At 39.3% G+C, this 21,468-nt stretch overlaps 1 protein-coding gene across 1 annotated transcript; it reads left to right on the top strand.

Annotated features, from left to right (window-relative positions):
- Positions 1-420: 420 nt before the first annotated feature.
- On the top strand, positions 421-18,565 carry tfcp2 (transcription factor CP2). Its single transcript, XM_083976346.1, has 17 exons — positions 421-745; positions 1,507-1,773; positions 4,352-4,503; positions 4,918-4,994; positions 5,620-5,725; positions 5,944-6,050; positions 6,346-6,498; positions 6,629-6,739; positions 8,596-8,684; positions 9,405-9,453; positions 10,706-10,738; positions 12,179-12,272; positions 12,552-12,642; positions 13,699-13,805; positions 15,582-15,724; positions 16,982-17,033; positions 17,151-18,565. Exons 2-17 carry the CDS (start codon positions 1,652-1,654, stop codon positions 17,186-17,188), a joined length of 1,524 nt encoding a protein of 507 aa, XP_083832472.1. The 5' UTR covers positions 421-745; positions 1,507-1,651; the 3' UTR covers positions 17,189-18,565.
- Positions 18,566-21,468: the final 2,903 nt, after the last annotated feature.

Raw genomic sequence — 21,468 nt, 5'->3', positions numbered from 1 at the left:
TTAACCTTATTGTCCAACGAGTGGTACATTTTGTCTTGGGCTTATACCCCAACTGCAGTCATACATGTAGTGCAACAGTGCAACAGATATATATATATATATATATATATATATATATATATATATATATATATATATATATATATATATATATATATATATACTCCATTTCCATTTCCCTTTTAAATGTACAAAAAGGGTCTAATTTTTAACACCGTACATTTATGGATATAAAACTTGGTCAGCAAACATTAAAAACCCTCCAAATATAGTCACTTTACTATGATAGAAAACGGTCACTTCATGATGTGTATGTATGGTGTCACCACCAGCCACAGGCGGCGGGCGGCGCTGATGAGTTCATACGTCCCATTGTCCGCCGCGAATTAACCCCACGAAGAAGAACGCGAACCGGAAATTACGGCAGCTCTTTTCCCTGACGGAACTAGATAAACAAACAATAGCCATAAGACATTATATATTACATATATTTTAGAACCGGGAGACAATAGAGATGCTAATTTTTTTTCTTCAATGTATTTATAAATATGTCTGTTAGTAATAATCCCCGCCCCTGAATAATAAGCCCCGTTAGCGGCGGTTTAGCAGGACTTATTAGCATCCTCGTAGCTCCGTCCGCTGGCAGCTACGACATGTTTATTTTAGTGCTGAGACGAAGGAGCGCGACATGATGGCACGAAACTGTCGCAGTGTCAGCAAGTAGCTACACGAATCTCACTTGAAGGTAAAGAGCTGTGTCTTTTATAACTGGATTGTTTGACTAAAATTGAAAAGAAAAAAAAACAGAGTAGATGTTAATGATATTGTTGTAGCAGCAGCACGCCACAAGTTTTGTTTTGGATCTCAGCAGTGCTGCATTAAAACGTGTGCAGGCAGAGTTGGTACCGTTAACTCACCCTTAACCTTAAAGTGATCGTTAGTTACTCTCAGAGCTGTTTTTTGATTCATTGCATTGGTTATTATGGTTATTTCTCCTCGATAAATCGCTAATATGTGTGAAGAGTTGGAGCCAAACTTTTTTTTCCTTTCCACTCATGTCTTTTTATTGGGCATTTATACTGTAAAACACATTGATTACACAACATACAGAACAGATACATGAAACAATGGGAGCAATCAAAAATAAATGAACAGAAATAAGACATAACAGGTTGACCAAGAAAAAAACAATAGATAAAATGTTGCCCTCCCTCACCCTTGCCCTTCCCTTAGAGTCAAACTTTATGTTTTAAACTTGATTTTTAAGAAGTCATTGGTTTTACAGTATATATGGAAAAAAAGAGAACATTAAAAAAGGGGGCACAGATGGAGAAAATAAAATGCACAAGGGGAAGAGCAATCATAATGACATACATTTTAAGAGATAGGGCTAGGTCCAGGATTTGGAGACATTTCAGTCCTTTTTGTTTGCCCACAGTCTTTCCTTCATATTAGTCACACTTGATTTTAATAATAGAAGTTATTGTGTCACTTTCTCCACTTCAGATCAGCAGACTGTTGGGGGGCCGGGGGGGCTCAGGTATAACAACCTGGCTTGAGTTTGATCCAGGACTGCACTCCTCCGTCACATCAACCTCCACCACCACCACCGCCACCAGCACCAGAACCACCAACCACCACCGGCACCATCATGGCGTGGGCTCTGAAGTTACCTCTCACCGATGAAGTGATCGAGTCCGGACTGGTCCAGGACTTCGATGCCAGTCTCTCGGGCATTGGCCAGGAGCTGGGTGCAGGGGCTTACAGCATGAGGTACGGTACCAACACCAATACCAATACCAATACCAGTAGGGGTGGGAATCTTTTACTTTCTCACGATTCGATTTGATTCTGATTTTTGGGGCTACGATTTGATTCAAAATTGATTTTCGATTCAAAACGATTTGATTCATAATGATTTCTGCTTCAGTCTATCGGTGTGCAAAGGATCCTCATGATCTACTCCAGTCTGCTTTGCAAGACAGAATGACTAAAGTGTCTTTTTCCACATTTATTGAGTTTTAAACATTTATCCATTTATGCTTAGATGGAATTGTTGAAACTGTTGCATAAAAGCAATATCACACATTGCTTAAGTAACTAAATTAAAAGTACCTCTTTATTAAAATAAATTGTGCATTTAAACATGCTGCCTTTTAAATTCTAAGCCGGAAACAGAGGCCGACAGCCAGCAGATTTGTTTCATTTTTTCTATTTTTAAAAATCGATTTTAGGACATTTTATATCGATTCTGAATCATATTAAATGAGAATTGCGATTCTTATGTGAACCAGTATCAGTACCAGTGCCAGTCATAGTCCTGAACTGGTTGGGTCGTTTTGTCTTCAGTTCACTGCTGTTGTTGCTTCCTAAACATACCATTGGATTTTCAATCTTAATGTCTGAGCCATATGATCTAATATTTGTTTTATTTTGGGATGAAACTGATATAATCAATGACAGTGAAGGTGCTGTAGCAGGGATGCTTAGATTTAGTGAAACAGCATAAAAATGTTGTTTGTTTTCTTTAGTCTCAGAAGCTTTTAACAATCGAATAATCTATGAAAGTGGCAACACATTAACCGAGTAAATCAAATGGTTGATTGACAGAAAGTTCATCAGCGACTGCATTGATCAGTCATAAAAGCTACACTTTACTTTACCATTATATTTACTGTTGATTCATCTTCCATTTCCTTTTTTTTTTTAATTTATTGATGATCAGTCATAATTTTATCAAATGTTTTGATTTATTTGATGAAAACTTCAAATTCAAAAATATTCAGTCTACTGTTGATCTTACTTTTGTAGTTTGTTTAACATGTGCTTAATATTCAGACACTTAAACTTTGGAACATGTTTTTCATAGTCTGAGATCTTTATTATATGACAGGCTTATGGCTTAATGGGCTTATTTGGTATTTTTTCTTACACTTTTCTGTACAAATCAGCTTTTTTTTTAATGTGCAGTATGTCACATTTTCCCAAATTAAAGCTTTGTGTTGACACCCATTTGCAGTTAAAGCAGAGAAATCCCTTCACACTTTGAATTAGTACATAAATATATGAAGTCTTGGAAGACTCTTTGATGAAAGGATGATTTACAAAGTGAAAGTTTTCTTACAGATGACGCAGCAAAGTCCTGAATCACTCAAGTATAAAATACCTTGCTCACATTTCTCTGGTGTTGTTTAATTGATGAGGTTTTATTCAGGAGTTTAAAGTCCAGATAGACATTTAAGATCTCTCTGCTGCTCAGTTTTTCATGATGGAAACGATGTGAAATCCATTTAGGTTTTGCTGACTCAGGCTCTTGGCTCTGCTGTAGGAGGAGGAGGAAGCTCCCTCTCTCTCTTTTGTGTCCTTTCTGCCTGGTTTAGTTCAGCGCTCTGTTATACGACACTGTACAAGCTGCAAAGTGTCTGCGGCTTGTCCCTTTTAAATTCTTCTGTCGAGAGGAGCAACGAGATACTGATTGGATACCTTGGTATTTAGTGATGTCGCACAAAGTACCGCCATTATAATTAATGAAATGGAAAGCTGGCAAACACAACGACCTGCCATTCAGCGTTAAGAGTTTATTCTAGTGATTGTAGGTGGTTTTGTGAGGCTGACAAGGATGTAACTATTTAAGGGATAGTTCAACGTTTTGGCAAAACGGCCCGTTGCCATAATCCCTATAGTTTTAGCAGTAGGTTCGTTACCTTTAATTGTCGGTGCAAGCTATTTTTAGAACGGCGGAGCAGAGCCGCGAGCTGCTCAGAGCTACGCTACGGAGGCTCATGGGATTTCTTGGTTTCCCTCATCAAACTCATCAAATACACAATCCAACAACTCCACAACGCTCTGGTGGACAAGTTGTGATCTGCACATTCACCACGCTATGAGATAATAACACAACGTTACAAATAATTCATGCAAAACCGCTGATGCGCGTTCCCATCGAGGACAGTTTTTCAGCAAGCAGTCTCTGTTTTTGCCTCTAAAACAACTCAGTCTGGTAACGTTGTGTTATTATCTCATAGCGTGGTGAATGTGCAGGTCACAACTTGTCCACCAGAGCGTTTTGGAGTTGTTGGATTGTGTATTTGATGAGTTTGATGAGGGAAACCAAGAAATCCCATTAGCCTCCGTAGTGTAGCTTTGAGCAGCTTGCGGCTCTGCTCCGCCGTTCTAAAAATAGCTTGCACCGACAATTAAAGGTAACGAACCTACTGCTATGACTATAGAGGTTATGGCAATGGGCCAATTTGCCAAAAATGTTGAACTATCCCTTTAAATATCAATATATATTCTTTAATAATGTGTCCCACACTCACAGCTTTTGTCTCTGTGTGTCTCTGCTCTCCAGCGATGTTCTCGCCCTCCCCATCTTCAAGCAGGAGGAGTCCAACCTGCCTCCAGACACTGACAACAAGATCCTTCCCTTCCAGTATGTTCTGTGTGCAGCTACCTCGCCAGCTGTTAAACTGCATGATGAAACACTCACCTACCTCAACCAAGGTCAGCATCTGGATCACGGCCATTTTCCACCTCTAAATCTTTAACGATCGAAGAACACCAAGTCAAAAGCCACTGAAAATCCACCCTCACTTTTTTTTTTTAATATATAACTTGGATGACTGTAAATCTTTTGATATCTGGCGTTTGTAGGTGGAGGGAAACAATCAGTATGGGAATATGTTGAAGTGTGGTATGTTTCCGATACATTAGCACCAATATACATCACAGATATTGCGATGTATCATGGTTATCTCGCAGTGTATGTGGTATTTTTTTTTCCCCGATAGTCATGCCGTTGTTTCCATGGGCAACATACTGTATGTATTGTGATTAGTATGACTACAGTATATAAAGGCTAGATATCTAGAGATAGCTAGAGATCCATTTATTCACATGGTGGTGGTGTTGTTACAGGGCAGTCCTATGAAATACGAATGCTTGACAATCGGAAAATTGGGGAACTTCCGGAAATCACTGGTAAAATGGTGAAGGTAAGACTGACATAAACGCACTATTATATGAATGAATGAATGAATGAAATGTTATTATTGTATCTTGCTTACACCGTATGTCCAGCCCACATGAGCTTACAGTACAAGACATCAAATAATCACACAACGCAGGACCAGAGGATGTCACAAAAACATCAGAAAATGAAAATACAACTAAAACAGCTTTTACATAGATCCCCCAGAACAATTAAATCATCCTCACAGTTGGATTCAAGAAAAAAATAAACATTACCAAATAATAAGAATACCTAGCTTCTAAGTAGTTGACAGGAAATTACTTTATATTAGTACTAAGAAACCATAATAAATACTAATTAAACAAACTATCTTGTCTTTTTTTTCCAGGGTTTAGTTTACAAATGAAATTATCAGTCTTAAACACATTAAAATTAAACAACTGTTCCAGTTTTTTGCTCATTAGAGCACCAAGATATTTCAGTAGCTCTCTCAAGCCATCATCATAATTTGTACAGTACAGGAGAAAATGGGTCTCGCTTTCCTCACCTGTGCGAGATGTAGAACATAATTCTGAGCACAGGTCCGGTGTGAAAGTGTTTGAGCGTTTACATTTAACTAAAAACAGGCTTTTTCTCTGAATTTTCAGAGCATTATTCGTGTGGTGTTTCACGACCGACGGCTTCAGTACACGGAGCACCAGCAGCTGGAAGGCTGGCGCTGGAATCGGCCCGGCGATCGCATCCTGGACCTGGGTGAGCGCTGACTGAAACACGACGCTTCTCCTCTGTTATATTGGATATTTATATACTATATATACGTATATATGTGTGTGTGTGTTTGTGCAGCCTTGTGTTGTGTTACATTAACCAACTGAGATAAAAAAAAAAAAATCCATTCAGGTTATTGATTGTCAAAGTGAAGTGAATTAAAAACCCTTGATAACGGCCTGTTTTGCATTGATCCATTGCAGATATCCCCATGTCAGTCGGCATAATCGACCCCAGGGCTAACCCTACTCAGCTAAACACTGTGGAGTTCCTTTGGGACCCATCAAAACGAACCTCAGTTTTTATCCAGGTAGCATGACGGACAACTTTCATTCATTAAAAAAAAAAAGCAATGGCAGTACATAATCTCAGGCTCTTTTACAGCACTTCTGCATTATAGCACTGAGCTTGTTAACATTTAGTGTAGTACTCATCAATTCTGTTTGGCAGAAGTAAAGTGAGTGTAATTCTGCAGGCAGAAGTTACTAATACAAATGAGCAGATGTATATTTATTTATTTAATGATTCCACAGTGTGATTTCATGTCATTATTCCCATATACAGTAGATTTTTCACTTTTATATCCCCTTTTTTCTTGTTTTTAGGTTCACTGCATCAGCACAGAATTCACCATGCGTAAGCACGGTGGAGAGAAGGGCGTGCCTTTCCGCATCCAGATCGACACGTTCAAAGAGAACGAGAGTGGCGAGTACACGGAGCACGTGCACTCCGCCTCCTGCCAGGTCAAAGTGTTCAAGGTTAGACCACTGACAGACAAACAAACACGTGTTGTTTTGGTTTCTTTGCTTGTGTTATCGCCCATAAATAACCGGCCACTATAATGACCGCTCCAAACCCCACAACCCCACCTGTGTGTGTGTTTGTCAGCCCAAAGGCGCAGACAGAAAGCAGAAGACGGACCGGGAGAAGATGGAGAAGAGGGCGCCGCAGGAGAAGGAGAAGTACCAGCCGTCGTATGAAACCACGATCCTGACAGAGGTCAGACTCAACACACGACCACACACCATGAATAAAGATGTGATGAAGAGAGAGGGAAACGTGGCCTCTTAAAAGTGATGTGAGGAACAGATTATCTTATCTTAACCCTCATTTAAATACTTAGAAAGTCAGAATTTCAACCCTGGACCATTATTTTTTAATATATTTTTTTAGAACTTTTTCTTTAAACATTTTACAAAACATTTCCTGACATATGACTTTGAAAATGTGTGATAGACTGTACAGTAGAATGAGTTACATATACAGTATATATATAATAGATCAATTAAAAGGGGAGAGAAGTAGGGGGAATTAAAATAAGAATAAATAATAAGAGTAGAAATGGGTAAAATAAATAAATTAATAAAATGATTAACTAGATAAATTAGTAATAAAACACACATACATCTATACATCATCCTACACATTCATACACATACTTTCAAACACATGTATACATATGTACGTATAATTAGATTAAGGTAAAGAGGTATATTAATGCGTAAAAATAATATATTAAAACAGGATAAGTAAATATAATGCAGAATTATGATATTAAAAATAGTAGCAGCACTGACAGTGACGGGTAGAAGAGCAAATATCTATAGATGGAAGCTGAGCAGGATTTTCCAAAGAGGAGCTCCAACAGTACTCCATCACCTGGACCATTATTTTTAAAGGTTTTTCCGCTGCAAATCAAGTTCAGTGAAGTTACTAAATATAGTTCTTCACCTTCCTTTTGAAGGTAATAATTTTTTTAACCCAAAATGTGTGTATAAAATATAAAAATACATGGATAAAGTATATAAATTAAAAAAAGGAAAAACAGATACTCTAAACTTAGCTTAAACAACTTAAATAACTGACACTTGCTCGATAAATCAGTTGTGTGACGATCTGTCTAAATGTTGACACCATTCGAAGTAGAGCTGAAGAGAAGAGGTTCATTTCCTTTGTCCAAAACAAAAAAGTTAATTTCACTCTGATATAGTAGAGACGTGTAGAGAAGCTGTAGCCGGAGAATGTGTGGTATGTTTTCTCAAGAATCGACACATGATGAAAAAAAAAGACTAGACAGTCCTTCCTGTTGGTGTTACCTGCCACACAGGTGTGACATAAATAAACAATTTAAGATTACTTTCAGTATTCAACTATATATCGCTCTTCGTTTCATTGCCCAAGCAAGAAATAAAGAAAATGCAAATATATTCAACTGAAAAAGATGTTTTCGCTTCTCAGCATCGTCCAACCACACAAATTTGTTATTTGGATCTACCTTACTAAACAATTTTTGTCTTATAGAGTCATACTGTAGAAAGGACAGTAGAACACAAAATGAATTTCATTCTCCACCTCTTGGATGTCACATAAATTACAAATACTATCGTCTTCTGCTGTGCCGACATATCTGCCTGTCTCGATATGAAGATCAAGAATACCAACTCTCAACTGAGCACACAGGGATCTTTTCTTTTTAGACAAATTATACAAAACATAGTTTTCGGGGCTAAATACCTGTTTTATTTCACAGTAAGTACGCAGTTTTGGTTTACCCCAAATATCTAATGCCCATCTGTCTTTACTTTACTTTTAATACGTTAATCTCTACTTTCTCCTTGTTATAATAATAGTCTTCATATCCAGCTCTCAGCAGGATGTCATATATTTCCCTAGTGTCCCACTCAAAGATTTTTCTTGCAATCCTGTTACGATTTAATCCTAGTGTCCTATTCCATAAACTAAATGTGAGAGGGAGCTTCTGCAGCTAATGCAGCTGTTCACCTGTTGCAGTGTGGATGTACGTATCTCTGAGGTTATTCAGATGTCAGCTAACAGAGGTGTCGGTCTTCTTGCAGTGCTCTCCGTGGCCCGAGGCGACGTACCTCAACAACTCTCCCTCTCCCGGCTTCAACAGCTCACACAACAGCTTCCCAGTAGCGGAAGGGTATGAGTGATCGACACTTTCTACTGATACTTGGTTAAAGGCCTTTACACACCGGGGACGTGGCGAATAAAAGACACGGAAAATCAAAACCATTCACGCAAGCTTCGATGTGAATACATGACCGACGAGACATCGAGTGGTTCTTTGCCTCCACATCGAGCCTTATGCTGCGTTCAGGACAACTTAGAAGTAACGGAGAAGTCGGAACTCCAACGTCCGACATCGTAGCGTTCACTCATAGCAGTAGGTTCGTTACCTTTAATTGTCGGTGCAAGCTATTTTTAGAACGGCGGAGCAGAGCTGTGAGCTGCTCAGAGCTACGCTACAGAGGCTGATGGGATTTCTTGGTTTCCCTCATCAAACTCATCAAATACACAATCCAACAACTCCACAACGCTCTGGTGGACAAGTTGTGACCTGCACATTCACCACGCTATGAGATAATAACACAACGTTACCAGACAGAGTTGTTTTGTATATATATGTTGCATTTTCGCTTGGCTGTCTGTGTGAAAGGATTCAGTGAAAACCAGAGTCTGAAAAAACTTGACATGCGAATCACCGACACGAAAAATACATCCCCAGTGTGTGAAGGCCATAACACTGCTTGAGTTTGATTTATGATAATTCAGAGTTACGGTGTGTTATTATTAGTGAAAACAACACATGGTGATTCGATTCTTCTTGTTCTTGTTCTTCTTCTTTTTCCTCCTTCCTCAGAAACGGTTCACCAAACCACCAGCCCGAGCCGGTCGTTCAGGTCTTAGATGTAAGTACAAGTGCAAATCAATGTCTGGATTCATGTTCACTGTGTGGCTTCCTCCTGCTTCGCTCAACCACTGAATATTAATAATCACATCTGGCGTCTAGCTGCTAAACATCTGCCTCCCTTCATATTCACACATAACACACTCAGGAAACACAAACAGGAATCGGCCAAATCTGTGTCATTTAATAACGATCTATTAGAATATATTTAGAATATGTCATGTCTACATGTACATGTTTATTTGATTTGATTTAATTTGATTATTCTTTATTTTGAACATATTAAAAAGAGAGATAAAAAAAAGTCATATAAAATAAGTAACACATTATAGTGTCCCAAAGAACAAGTCCAATATTTAAATCAGTAAACGAATAATGCTGGAAAAGGAGCAGGAGGAAGCCGAGCTTTTTAGTTCCCACCCCTTATTCACTTCACTACTCCATCATTCCATAATAAAGTAAAACAAAATACTCTCCATTTTATAATCTCCTATCCCTATGTAGTCAAAAATTATATTCCAACCTACTTTTCCTCATTCTCATATTTTTTTAGAAACATGTTTTTGTTTGTAATTCCACAATTGCACCCCACAGACTGTTATGCACATACTTTCCAGAGTTGTTCTGACTTTAATTCTCTTAAAATTCAGATTATACTCACCCTGTCTTTCCATAAATATATTTTGTACCTCAACCGGAAGAAGGTTATATCTTGCTTGGTACATTATGATGATGTGTGCAGCCTTGTGTTTAACCAAATCGGTGAATTTTAGAGTGTGTGCCTTTATGAATAATGAGTTTGTGTGCTTAAGATATCCAGTGTTATTGACGATTCTTATTGCTTATTTTTGTAATGTGCATAACGGCTGTAGGTTGGATTTGTAGGTATTACCCCATATCTCCACACAGTAGCTCAGATATGGCTGTATGAGTGCATTATACAGAGTATGTAGAGATTTATAGTCCAGAATGTGTCTTGATTTCCCCAAAGTTGCGCTAATCTTTGCTATTTTTGCTTTGTCATGTTTAATATGTGGTTTCCAGGAGATTGTATGATCTACAATCACACCCAGAAATGTTATTTCATAAACTCTTTCTATGCTTATGTTTATGTCAATTTTCAATTTTACTTGAGGGTTCGTTTTATATTTTTCAAATAACATAATATTTGTTTTACTCAAATTCAATGACAGTTTGTTTACATTAAACCACCTTTTTATTAATTTATTTATTTCTGCTGTGATTGTCTCCAGAAGCTGCTGCAAATTGTCCCCGGCGCAAAAGATGTTCGTATTATCAACTAATAAGATACTTTTCATTACACATGATACTTTACATATGTTGTTTTTGTACATTATAAACAGTTTAGGACCTAAAACAGACCCTTGTGGTACGCCACATGTTATGGGCAAGTGAGCAGATGTATTGTCTCCAATTTTCACAAATTGCTGCCTGTATCTTTAAAGGGATAGTTCAACATTTTGGAAAATTGGCCCATTGCCATAATCCCTATAGTCATAGCAGTAGGTTTGTTATCTTTAATTGTTGGTGCAAGCTATTGTTAGAACGGCGGAGCAGAGCGGCGAGCTGCTCAGAGCTACGCTACAGAGGCTCATGGGATTTCTTGGTTTCCCTCATCAAACTCATCAAATACACAATCCAACAACTCCACAACGCTCTGGTGGACAAGTTGTGACCTGCACATTCACCACGCTATGAGATAATAACAGAACGTTACCAGACAGAGTTGTTTTAGAGGTAAATTCAGAGACTGCTTGATGAAAAACTGTCCTCGACGGGAACGCGTATCAGCAGTTTTGCATGGATTTCCCTCTAAAACAACTCTGTCTGGTAACGTTCTGTTATTATCTCATAGTGTGGTGAATGTGCAGGTCACAACTTGTCCACCAGAGCGTTTTGGAGTTGTTGGATTGTGTATTTGATGAGTTTGATGAGGGAAACCAAGAAATCCCATGAGCCTCCGTAGCGTAGCTCTGAGCAGCTCACGGCTCTGCTCCGCCGTTCTAAAAATAGCTTGCACTGACAATTAAAGGTAACGAACCTACTGCTATGACTATAGGGATTATGGCAATGGGCCAATTTGCCAAAATGTTTAACTATCCCTTTAAGAAGCTCCTCATCCAATCCAATCCAACCTCTCTGATGCCATACCTTTCTAATTTATTGAATAGAATAGCTTTCTTTAAGGCTATGAAAATTCCCATTACATGTTTTTTATTCAGACCTCTGTCTAGCTGATGCTCAGTCACATACATCCATTGAGAAATAAAAGGAGGGGGAATTAACTGAAGAAGAATTAATAATAAAGCTGAATAAACCTCAGCGCTAATTTAATTGTTGCATAATTTTCACCCACTAAGAAATTAACTGTGGGTTAAATAGGTTTAAAAGGTTAAAGAGGTAATTTCAGGCTAATTCATGCTGAGCGCAGTTACTGTGCTGCTAAATTGATGTTAATTATAATTCCAATTTCTGTCTTTTTAACAGATTTTTGGAGATTATTTGTTTTTGCTTAATTGTGAAATGTTAAATTTAACGACTTCTCATTAGAATAAAGAGGCCGTGATCAAGTCTTTTTAAATCCTGAGACAAATATGACGCAACACAAACACACAAAACAAACTGTATTTTTCCATGAGCTAACTCTGTGATTGTTTCAGTTGTGCGTCTTATATTTTTTAATGTTTTATTTTTTTCCCACTTAGAATTTGTTACCCACGGCAACGCCACAGGACGCACAACAGTGGCTTCACAGGAACCGCTTCTCACCTTTCTGTCGGCTCTTCACCAACTTCTCAGGTAAAAAAAAAAGAGGCTGTTTAATACAGAACTGTGGTGGCAAATTATATAAATAACAAGTGTTTATTTTTGTGTTGTGTCGCTTGTTGCTGCCAAAAACACAGGGATGAAGTCTGTTGTTTGTTAGCGACTGTCTGCAGGCAGAAAAATCGTTTGTAGCTCAGCTTGGATGGCGACCTCTCTCAGGACAACCAGAAACTTGATAGTTAATTAAAGTTCACAGTGAGAGGAGGAGGTTTCTGTTGTTAAAACACGGCCGGTCCTGTTTGTGTGCACCAGGGGCGGACCTGTTGAAGCTGACCAGGGACGACGTCATTCAGATCTGTGGCCCCGCCGACGGCATCAGACTCTTCAATGCACTGAAGGGACGGTGGGTCTCCTGTTATGTTATATGTTTATTTAATTCTACACAGTATGGAAAAGTATAGGATTTGATTTTATACATTTCCAGGTCTGGAAAAGTATGGAAAATGGAAGGAATAGTTCACCAAAAAATTTAAATTCAGTCATTAGTGACTCACCCTCATGCTGATGAATACTCCGGACTAGTTTTTTATTCCTCAAAGTGCATCTGGAGACCCGGGAGGCCGGTTCGTAGTCCACCGAAAACTTTATATGAGAGTAATAGGGCCCGACTCAAAAACGTCCATAAAACTACACAAAAACCATTTAATATTCCTCCATGCTTCTCGTCCGCTGCAATCCATGTGTCCTGAAGGGAGATAGTCCAGAGTTTACTCGAAATGACGTCATTTAGGACATTTTTACAGCCTAAACAGTCCTTTATTGAATTATGCACACGGTTGTGACTGGACTTGCCTAAATTACGTCGTTAAACTCTGGACTATATTCCTTCAGGACACTTGGATTGCAGTGGACGAGCAGTGTGGAGGAATATTAAATGTTTTTTTGTGTAATTTTATGGAAGTTTTTGTGTCTGGCCCTATTGACTCTCATATAAAGTTTTTGTTGGACTACGAACCGGCCTCCCAGGTCTCCAGATGCACTTTGAGGAATAAAAAACTACTCTGGAGTCTTCATCAGCATGAGGGTGAGTCACTAATGACAGAATTTCATTTTTTGGTGAACTATTCCTTTAATACTTATCTGCGTTTGGTCTTACCTGAAGTTATTTGCGTTAATTATTTTATATGCGCTATATTATATTTCTAGCTATAATCTCCTGGAAATTATTTGGTGATATATTGGCATACAAATTCAGAATAATGAAAACAAACTATTAATTGCATAATTTATTTACATGATACACATCTAATTACTCAAATGTCACAAATTATTATTATTTTTTATTTTTTTACCGAGAAGTCTGGAAATTAGGGTCTGGAAAAAATATGAAATTTTGAAATGTCAAATGTGTAGGAACCCTGCCTCATGTGTTTATATTGTGTGGCTGTGGTTGTTGCAGAGTGGTACGTCCGAGGCTGACCATCTACGTCTGCCAGGAGTCTCAGCAGCTTCGGGAGCAGCAGCCGAAACACGAAAACGGAGACGCTGCTGCCAACACTTTCTTTGGTGAGTCGGCTGCTTCTCCATGTCCAAAAACAAAAGCCAAAGCTGGGGGCTGCTGAATCAACAACAATCGTTTTTATTTTGTCATATACATTAAAAGTACATATCAATGCAATGAAATGCATTTTGCCAGACACCATAAATAAATGAATAAATAATAATTAAAAGAATCGGTGGTCCGTTCTGACACACTCTCAAAAACTTTTTATTTGTTAATGAGTCCAGTCAAAACAGGCATTAAGGCAAGTTTATTTGTAAAGCATCATAACAACATCCTCTGAACCTTAGACCCTCACAAAACAGCTTCCAAACTATTTTCTAAATTAACGAAAAATCCATACATGTAAGAAAATAGTGTTGCAACGTGGTCAAAAGACTTCATCTGACCACATTTTACTCAAAACACACCACCATCACCTGCCTCTTAAATCAAATATTGGGCACAACAGACCTTTATAACAGAACAACCATAATACCAAATACAACCTAAAGTAAGCAAATATAAAATAGAAAAATCTATCCTCAAAATGAATTACGTTTAATGGTGACAATTCCTTTTGCCCCAATGATGTATGAAGCCCCAAGATCAGATGATTGACATTTAAGGAGTCAGGAAGCATCGTTGGACGTGTCATGAAGTCACAGCATCATCACAGAGTAATAACAGCTATAACAACTATAAAACTATAAAACTGGTAATGCTCAAATACTATTTATTAAAGTTGTGGCAGGCAGCCTCCTCGGTGATGTGCAGCCGCTCGCTCTCCGTGTCTCCATGTTGCCCGTGTCACTGGATCTGTTCCTGCTGACATTTAAAGGAACAGTTTTGACATTTTGAGAAATACACTTATCTGCTGTCCAGAGATAATTAGAAGATTGAGCTCGTCCCCATGTCTGTGTGATAAATCTGAATAGTGAAGATAATCCCAGGGCTCCTCCTGTTGTCACCATGAGGCGTTCAGGGTCTCCTTGAAGTCATCATACCTGGAGGAGAAGAAGCCTCGCAGATAATCACTGTAAAATTATAATTTGATTTTTTTTACAGATCGTTTCTCTAAAGGAATAAACAAGATAAAACAGGTTAATTAATGAGTTTTAGGAGGAGCTGGATGTGGATATCGTCACCTTTTCCCTGTTTAATCCACCTCCCAGCAAGAAAGGTTTAAAGGGGTAGTTCAACATTTTGGCAAATTCGCCTATTGCCATAATCCTTATAGTTTTAGGAGTAGGTTCATTACCTTTAATTGTCGGTGCAAGCTGTTTTGAGATCGGCGGAGCAGAGCCGCAAGCTGCTCAGCTAATGCAACGGAGGCTCATGGTATTTCTACGTTTCTCTCATCAAACTCATCAAATACACAATCCAACAACTCCAAAACGCTCTTGTGGACAAGTTGTGACCTGCACATTCACCACGCTATGAAATAATAAAAATGTATAATTATGTAACATTACGAAACATGAAGCAAATACTCGGAACTTCTTGCGCTTTTGAAATCACTCCGCACAGCAGCCGTATGGGAAAGTAGTTCCAGCTACGTATTTACCTCTAAAACAACTCTGTCTCGTAACGTTAAATGATTATTATCTCACAATGTGGTGAATGTGCAGGTCACAGCTTGTCTTGTCAGAGCGTTTTGGAGTTGTTGGATTGTGTATTTGATGAGTTTGATGAGGGAAATTTGCCAAGATCCTTTAAGCACCGATTCTGCCATGTTGTAATGACAAGAGAAAAAAACAAAACGGGTTTTGATCGTTGCTTCCTTTCTGTTCTGGCTGCAGTTTATCACGCCATCTACCTGGAGGAGCTCACGTCTGGCGAGCTGACGGAGAAGATCGCTCAGCTCTTCAACATCTCGCCCAGACAGATCAACCAGATCTTCAAACAGGGTCCCACCGGCATCCACGTGCTCGTCAGCGATGAGGTGAGATCTCATCTGTTTCATATGGCACCTATTAGAAAGCAACTTCAGTTTGTTGTTTCCCCTCCCACATGAACATTAAAGGAATAGTTCACTCAAAATTGAAATTTCACTCATTATCTACTCACCCTCATGTCGACTAAGGGCTGGGAGAAGTTTCAGAGTCCTCTGTGGCTTCTCTGATATAACGGTTGCAAATCGATACCAACTGTCTTCGTAACAAAAAGACACACCAAAAAACATCGCACTGACGCCGGCGCAAATCGCGCAAGATTTGGACGGACCAGGAAGAGGAGCTTCCGCTGCAAACAAGCTTGAAATATAGACTTATTTAATTTTTTCGGAACAATTTCACATTTCGGGGCTTCAATACAAGACGGACATTACATACGAGCAGCATGGAGGTATTTGGATGTTTTTTGGTGTGTCTTTTTGTTACGAAGACAGTTGGTATCCATTTGCAACCGTTATATGGACATGCACTGCTACGTCGAGACCCCCTGTAACTCAGAGAAGCCACGGAGGACTCTGAAACTTCTCCCAGCCCTTAGTCGACATGAGGGTGAGTAGATAATGAGTGCAATTTGAATTTTGGGTGAACTATTCTTTTAAAGCCCCAGTGTGTAACTTATTTGGCTTTTTATTAGCAAAAATCAAATATTTCTTTCATAAATACGTATTTCACTGAAGTGGAATCACACCCGCATACAAATGAAAGCTTTCTCGTACCTTAGAATGAGTTGTTACAAGTCGTTACAAATACATAAGTGGGCGACGCACCGAACCGAGGCGGCCATGTTGCATCGCCATTTTTTACGTTCAGTGGCAGCGTGACCGTAGGTAACCACGGAAACTCAGCGGAGCTGTGGGCTCGGCCTGTTAAAACTGTCACCACTGTGTAGTGTGAGGAAGGACGGAGGCACTGGTGTTGCATTCAGGTGCAGTCAGGCAGACGGCCGTCGGCAAACCAACCGGATGTAATTTTACTCCACCAGAGAAAGACGGTAAAACAATACGACATCACCATGACAACATATTGTCAGGCCTGTATTGTTTTGCCTCGTGCTGGCGGACCACTTGTTTACATAGACGCTTGTTTATCCTGTTACATGCAGCGTCTGTTGTCTGTCTGACGTCTGCCCGATTTCACGTGAATGCAACATCAAGAATACGTTCCGATATGCAACCGCACCGCTAGATGGGGGGGATTCCTACATATTATACCTTTAACACTGTTTTTTTTGTTGTTTTTTTTAACAGATGATTCAGAACTTCCAGGACGAAGTGTGTTTTGTTTTGGACACAATGAAAGGTAAATGAGTGTGTGGCTGTAATAAACGTCGATGATGACGATGATGACGATGTTGTTGTTTCTATTTTTTACCACAGAGCCTTAATGAGCCGTGTGTTTTCCCTGTTCTCTCTCCAGATGACTCAAACGACGGCTACCACATCATCTTGAAGTGAACGCTGCACAGGAGAATAAACGTCAGACCCGATGATCCAGTCGGCCCCCTTTTTAAAAGCGCCACGCTCCTCGACGTTCTCGGATTCGTTCGAGGCTGCAGAAGAAAGACAAACATGCGACTGAAGCCCCCTCCCCTCTCCCCTCCTTTCCTCTCTCCCTTTCCTCTCTTAAAACCTTATTGTCTTACTTTTTAAGGGAGTGACTCTGTTACCACAGTGAAGTGACGCTCGCCACGCTCTCCTCTCCTGCCTCCCTTTAAAAAAAAACAAAAACAGTCTGTCGCTTGTTGTGTCTCATGAAAAGAGGCGGGGGGTTAACTTAGCGGCTCCACAGCTGCTGTCACTGTTTATCTGTTTGCTGAACGTCTTGTGTGCCAAAGCCCTGTGCTTCAGAATCAACAATTTGTTGTCTCTAAAAAGAAAAAACTAACAAACACAACAAAACAAAACAAATCAACCAAAAATAGCGAAAAAAAAAAGAAATAAGTGTTACAATAAGCAGCACAGTTACATTGACAGTACTTGATTTTCTTGTCTTTCTGTCAGTGAATCCTCCTTCGTCATGCTACTGTACGTAGGTCGCCTGCTTCTGCTTGTTTTATTTTGAAGCAAACATGGAATAACTAACGCAATCCCCACACAGTCACATCCAATAACCAGCAAATCAGGACATGAAGGGAAAAACAGTTTGACTCCAGCTGTGTGTATGTGTGAGAGAGTCTCAGTCATTCACTGGTTTATGATTGTGAGGGGAAAAGAGAAGTTTTGTCCGTCTCCCAAGCGCTGTCCGGTCCTCGTCGTTAGTGTAGAGAGAGAGCTCGCACTCGCGCTCGTGTTTGTTACTTATGAATTTTGATTGAAGATGATGATGAAAACACTGTCTTACTAGTGATCACACCAGCAAAACCGTCTGTGGTCCATGTGCTTCCTGTCCCGAATCAGCTTGTTTAACAGCAACATCCTCCTCGTTGTGGCCATTTCCCTGTTTTTTTTTTTTTTTTTTAAAGTAGATAATTGTTTTAAGATGCTTTCATGAGGAATCATACTTTTTATTTTAAATTCTCTTCTTTTATTTTGTTTGTTTGTTTCGTTTTTTTTTAACTTACTGACATCTCTTCGTCATTGTTTTTGGATGTTACCTCCTCCAAAAACTAATACAGTACATGTAATGAACGGGGTTGTTGAACCACACCAGAACTGCATGTGGAGGGGGGGATGAGGGCGGTGGAGAAAAAAAAATGGGTTAGTTTATGTTCAGGTCCATTGTACTGCTGCTTACATGAAAATTGATAGCTTGACCTTGACTTTTTTTTTTTTTTTTTTTAGATATCCATCTTTGCCCGCATCTCATCAGCATTATTAAAATACTTACCCATGCACCAGTCGCCATCTGTTTCTCTCCTTCGCATTTTTGTAAAAAAAAAAAAAAAAACATATACGTATATATATATACAGCTCTGGAAAAAATTAAGAGACCACTCCCAAAATGTTCAGTTTCTCTGGTTTTGCTATTTATAGGTAGATGTTCGAGTAAATTTTGTTTTATTCTACCAACTACCGACAACATTTCTCCCCAAATTGAAATAAAAATATTGTCATTTAGAGCTTTTATTGGCTGAAAATGACTATAAACTAGTCTAAATAACAAAAAAATCAAGTCTTTTCAGACCTTGATTAATAATAATGCAAAGAAAACATGTTCATATTCATTCCTAAACAACACAGCAAGAATATTTTAACTCAGGAAGAGTTTATAAATCAGTTTTTGTGGGATAATGTCGATGTTTAATCCCAGCAGTGTTTTTAATAATCTTCCTATAAAAACAGATGTGGTTCATCAGTGTCTCATTAAGTAGAATGAGTTGTGTTTGTGTTGGTATTTAAAAAAGAAAAGAAAAGAATGACTGTCATCATGTAGAGATGCTTTTAAGAAACATTTGTGAAAGTGGTCTTTTTTTTCTTCTTCCAGAGCTTGTATATTTTTTTTATTTTTACAACTAAATGTCAAAATGTGACAACTGTTTTTATTATTATGATTATTTCTTATTAAACACTAAACACAGTTTTTCCTTTGTTTGACAGATGTGGAGGTTTGGTAGCTATGGTAGGAGTGAACAGTCATTTTGTTGCCATGGAAACAAGGTTTTTTTTTTGTCATCCATCCAATAATATAAATGAACCTGTCCGCATGCAGGTTCACGTTAAAAACCATCAGTTTAATGAAACATGTCAGGGTTTTTTTTTTTTTGGTTGGACAAATGTTTCTGTTCAATGTGAACAAAGAAGGAAAAGGAGGAGGAGGAGGAGGAGAAAGAAAGAAAAAGAAAAACGCGTCACTCCATTTCCCAGCATGCCCCGGCGCAAGGCATGCTTGTGATGTCACAATAAGTATATATACGGCTACAGGGGAAAATTTCTTCCTCCATTGTTACATTGTAACAAACGGGGCCGGGGCGAAGCGGCGGAGAAAGGCGTCTTCTCTGCAACAACTCGCGGCTTCAAGCAGGACGAACCGGCCACAAGTCCGCGGAGGAAACACCGAGAGAGAGAGAGAGACACCGAAGTAACAAAAAAAAAAAAAAAAGCCTGAACAACCGAGCCGCCCCGGTGCGAAGAAGAAGAAGGAGAAGAAAAAGAAAAAAAGAGGATAAACGAACACAGATGTCAGCGGATTTCTCTCCATTGCAAAGCATTTTTACAGCCTCCACACCAGGAAGAAAAGAAAAGACTCCTCCAGCTCGGCTGCGTTTCTATTCAACGCTGCAGCGAAAATGTTGGGAAATAAATCGCAGCTAATCATATGACGTCCCTCTCTCTCTCTCTCCCTCTTTAACTCTAACTCCCTCTCTCTCTCTCTCTCTTTAACTCCCTCTCTCTTCCTGCCGTGTGTCCTTTAAATAGACAGACAGGCATGCAACATTTAAATAAAAGCTGCAGGTCTAACAGGCAGCTCCTGCTTTCTCTCTGCGTTAAGATGATGATGATGATGGTGATGATCCTTCACTGTGCAGAACAATGAGCATGGAGCCTGAGTAGCCTCATATCTATCTCTCTATCCATATATAAAGGCTATACAGTACACTACAGCCCAGGATACCACTGTTGCAGATTGACAATCAATCTTTGTAACAAAACAAAAAAAAGCTCCAGCTCCAGATCACCGTGCAGTCTCTGGATCCTCCCCGGCGCATGGATGTCGGTTTCTGGCACAGAAAGGCTTCTTGCAGGGCGGTGAGAGATTGATGTGCAGCAGCTCGCACTGGAGAAAGAGAGAGAAAGGAAGGAAAGAAAGAAAGAAACGACCTCCGAGCTGGTTGGGATAAGGGTCCAGGCTGTTTCTGCCCCAGGTAAGAGAGAGGGTTTAGTGTTTCATTAACCGGGCGGGTTGCCATTGTGTGTGTATGTCTGAGTGTGTATGTGTGGGTTAGAAAAATGAACAGAGAGTGAATGAAAGAGAGAGAGACAGAGAGAGAGAAAGGGCCTTTGGCTGTCAGACTGATAACATCCAACCTCCCCCCCAAACAGTCTAGTCATTTGCTGCATGCACACAGTTGAAACAAATACCTCATCCACTTTGCCACTTTGTGTTAATGTGTGTGCACTAAGTCACAGTTGTCTCTAAACACACTGTGGCCTCCACACCAGTCCAACTAAAGAAGAAGAAGAAGTCCTTAAAGGAACAGGAAGAGGGAGGGTGAGGGGAGAAAGGGGGTGACTCTGGTTTTCTTCAAAGAAATGAGCTCAGAGTGAAAAATTCAGCCTCGACTCTCTTTCACCCTTTTCTTTTATGTGACTTCAATCTGAATAGAAACAGTTCACATCATCACTGAAGCTGTAAGAAGCTGCACTTGTTCGTCATTCACAACCTCCTTAGTTGAGACGCTCGTTCTCATCCAGAAGCAGAAAAAGGGTTAGAAGGAGAAAAGATAAAAACGAAAATCTACATTTAAACCTTTTATAGTAGGCTATGTGTTTTTTTTAATTGTGCAGAAAGCGTCTTCACCTCCCAGTGAAACCACTGTGTGTCTGTCTGCAGCAGCAGTATAGTTTGATTATTCACTGTCCACAGAGCAGGATGTGTCTCTCTGTGACATCATCTCTCAGTTTAGCCAAAGGACAAAAACTGCTCTGCTCAGTTTTTATATAGAAATCTACAACATCACTCCTCTGTGTCAGACAGACCCTAAATAACCCCTTATAGTGGTTAATGTCGTTTATCATCATTTGGGGCTGTCCCATTTAGGAATATTAATTAATTTCACATGTTGCTGTCAGTATCA

This window comes from Trachurus trachurus (assembly GCF_905171665.1).
Source record: "Trachurus trachurus genome assembly, chromosome: 7".
Taxonomy (NCBI): domain Eukaryota; kingdom Metazoa; phylum Chordata; class Actinopteri; order Carangiformes; family Carangidae; genus Trachurus; species Trachurus trachurus.
This window is presented reverse-complemented; position numbering and strand designations above follow the sequence as displayed.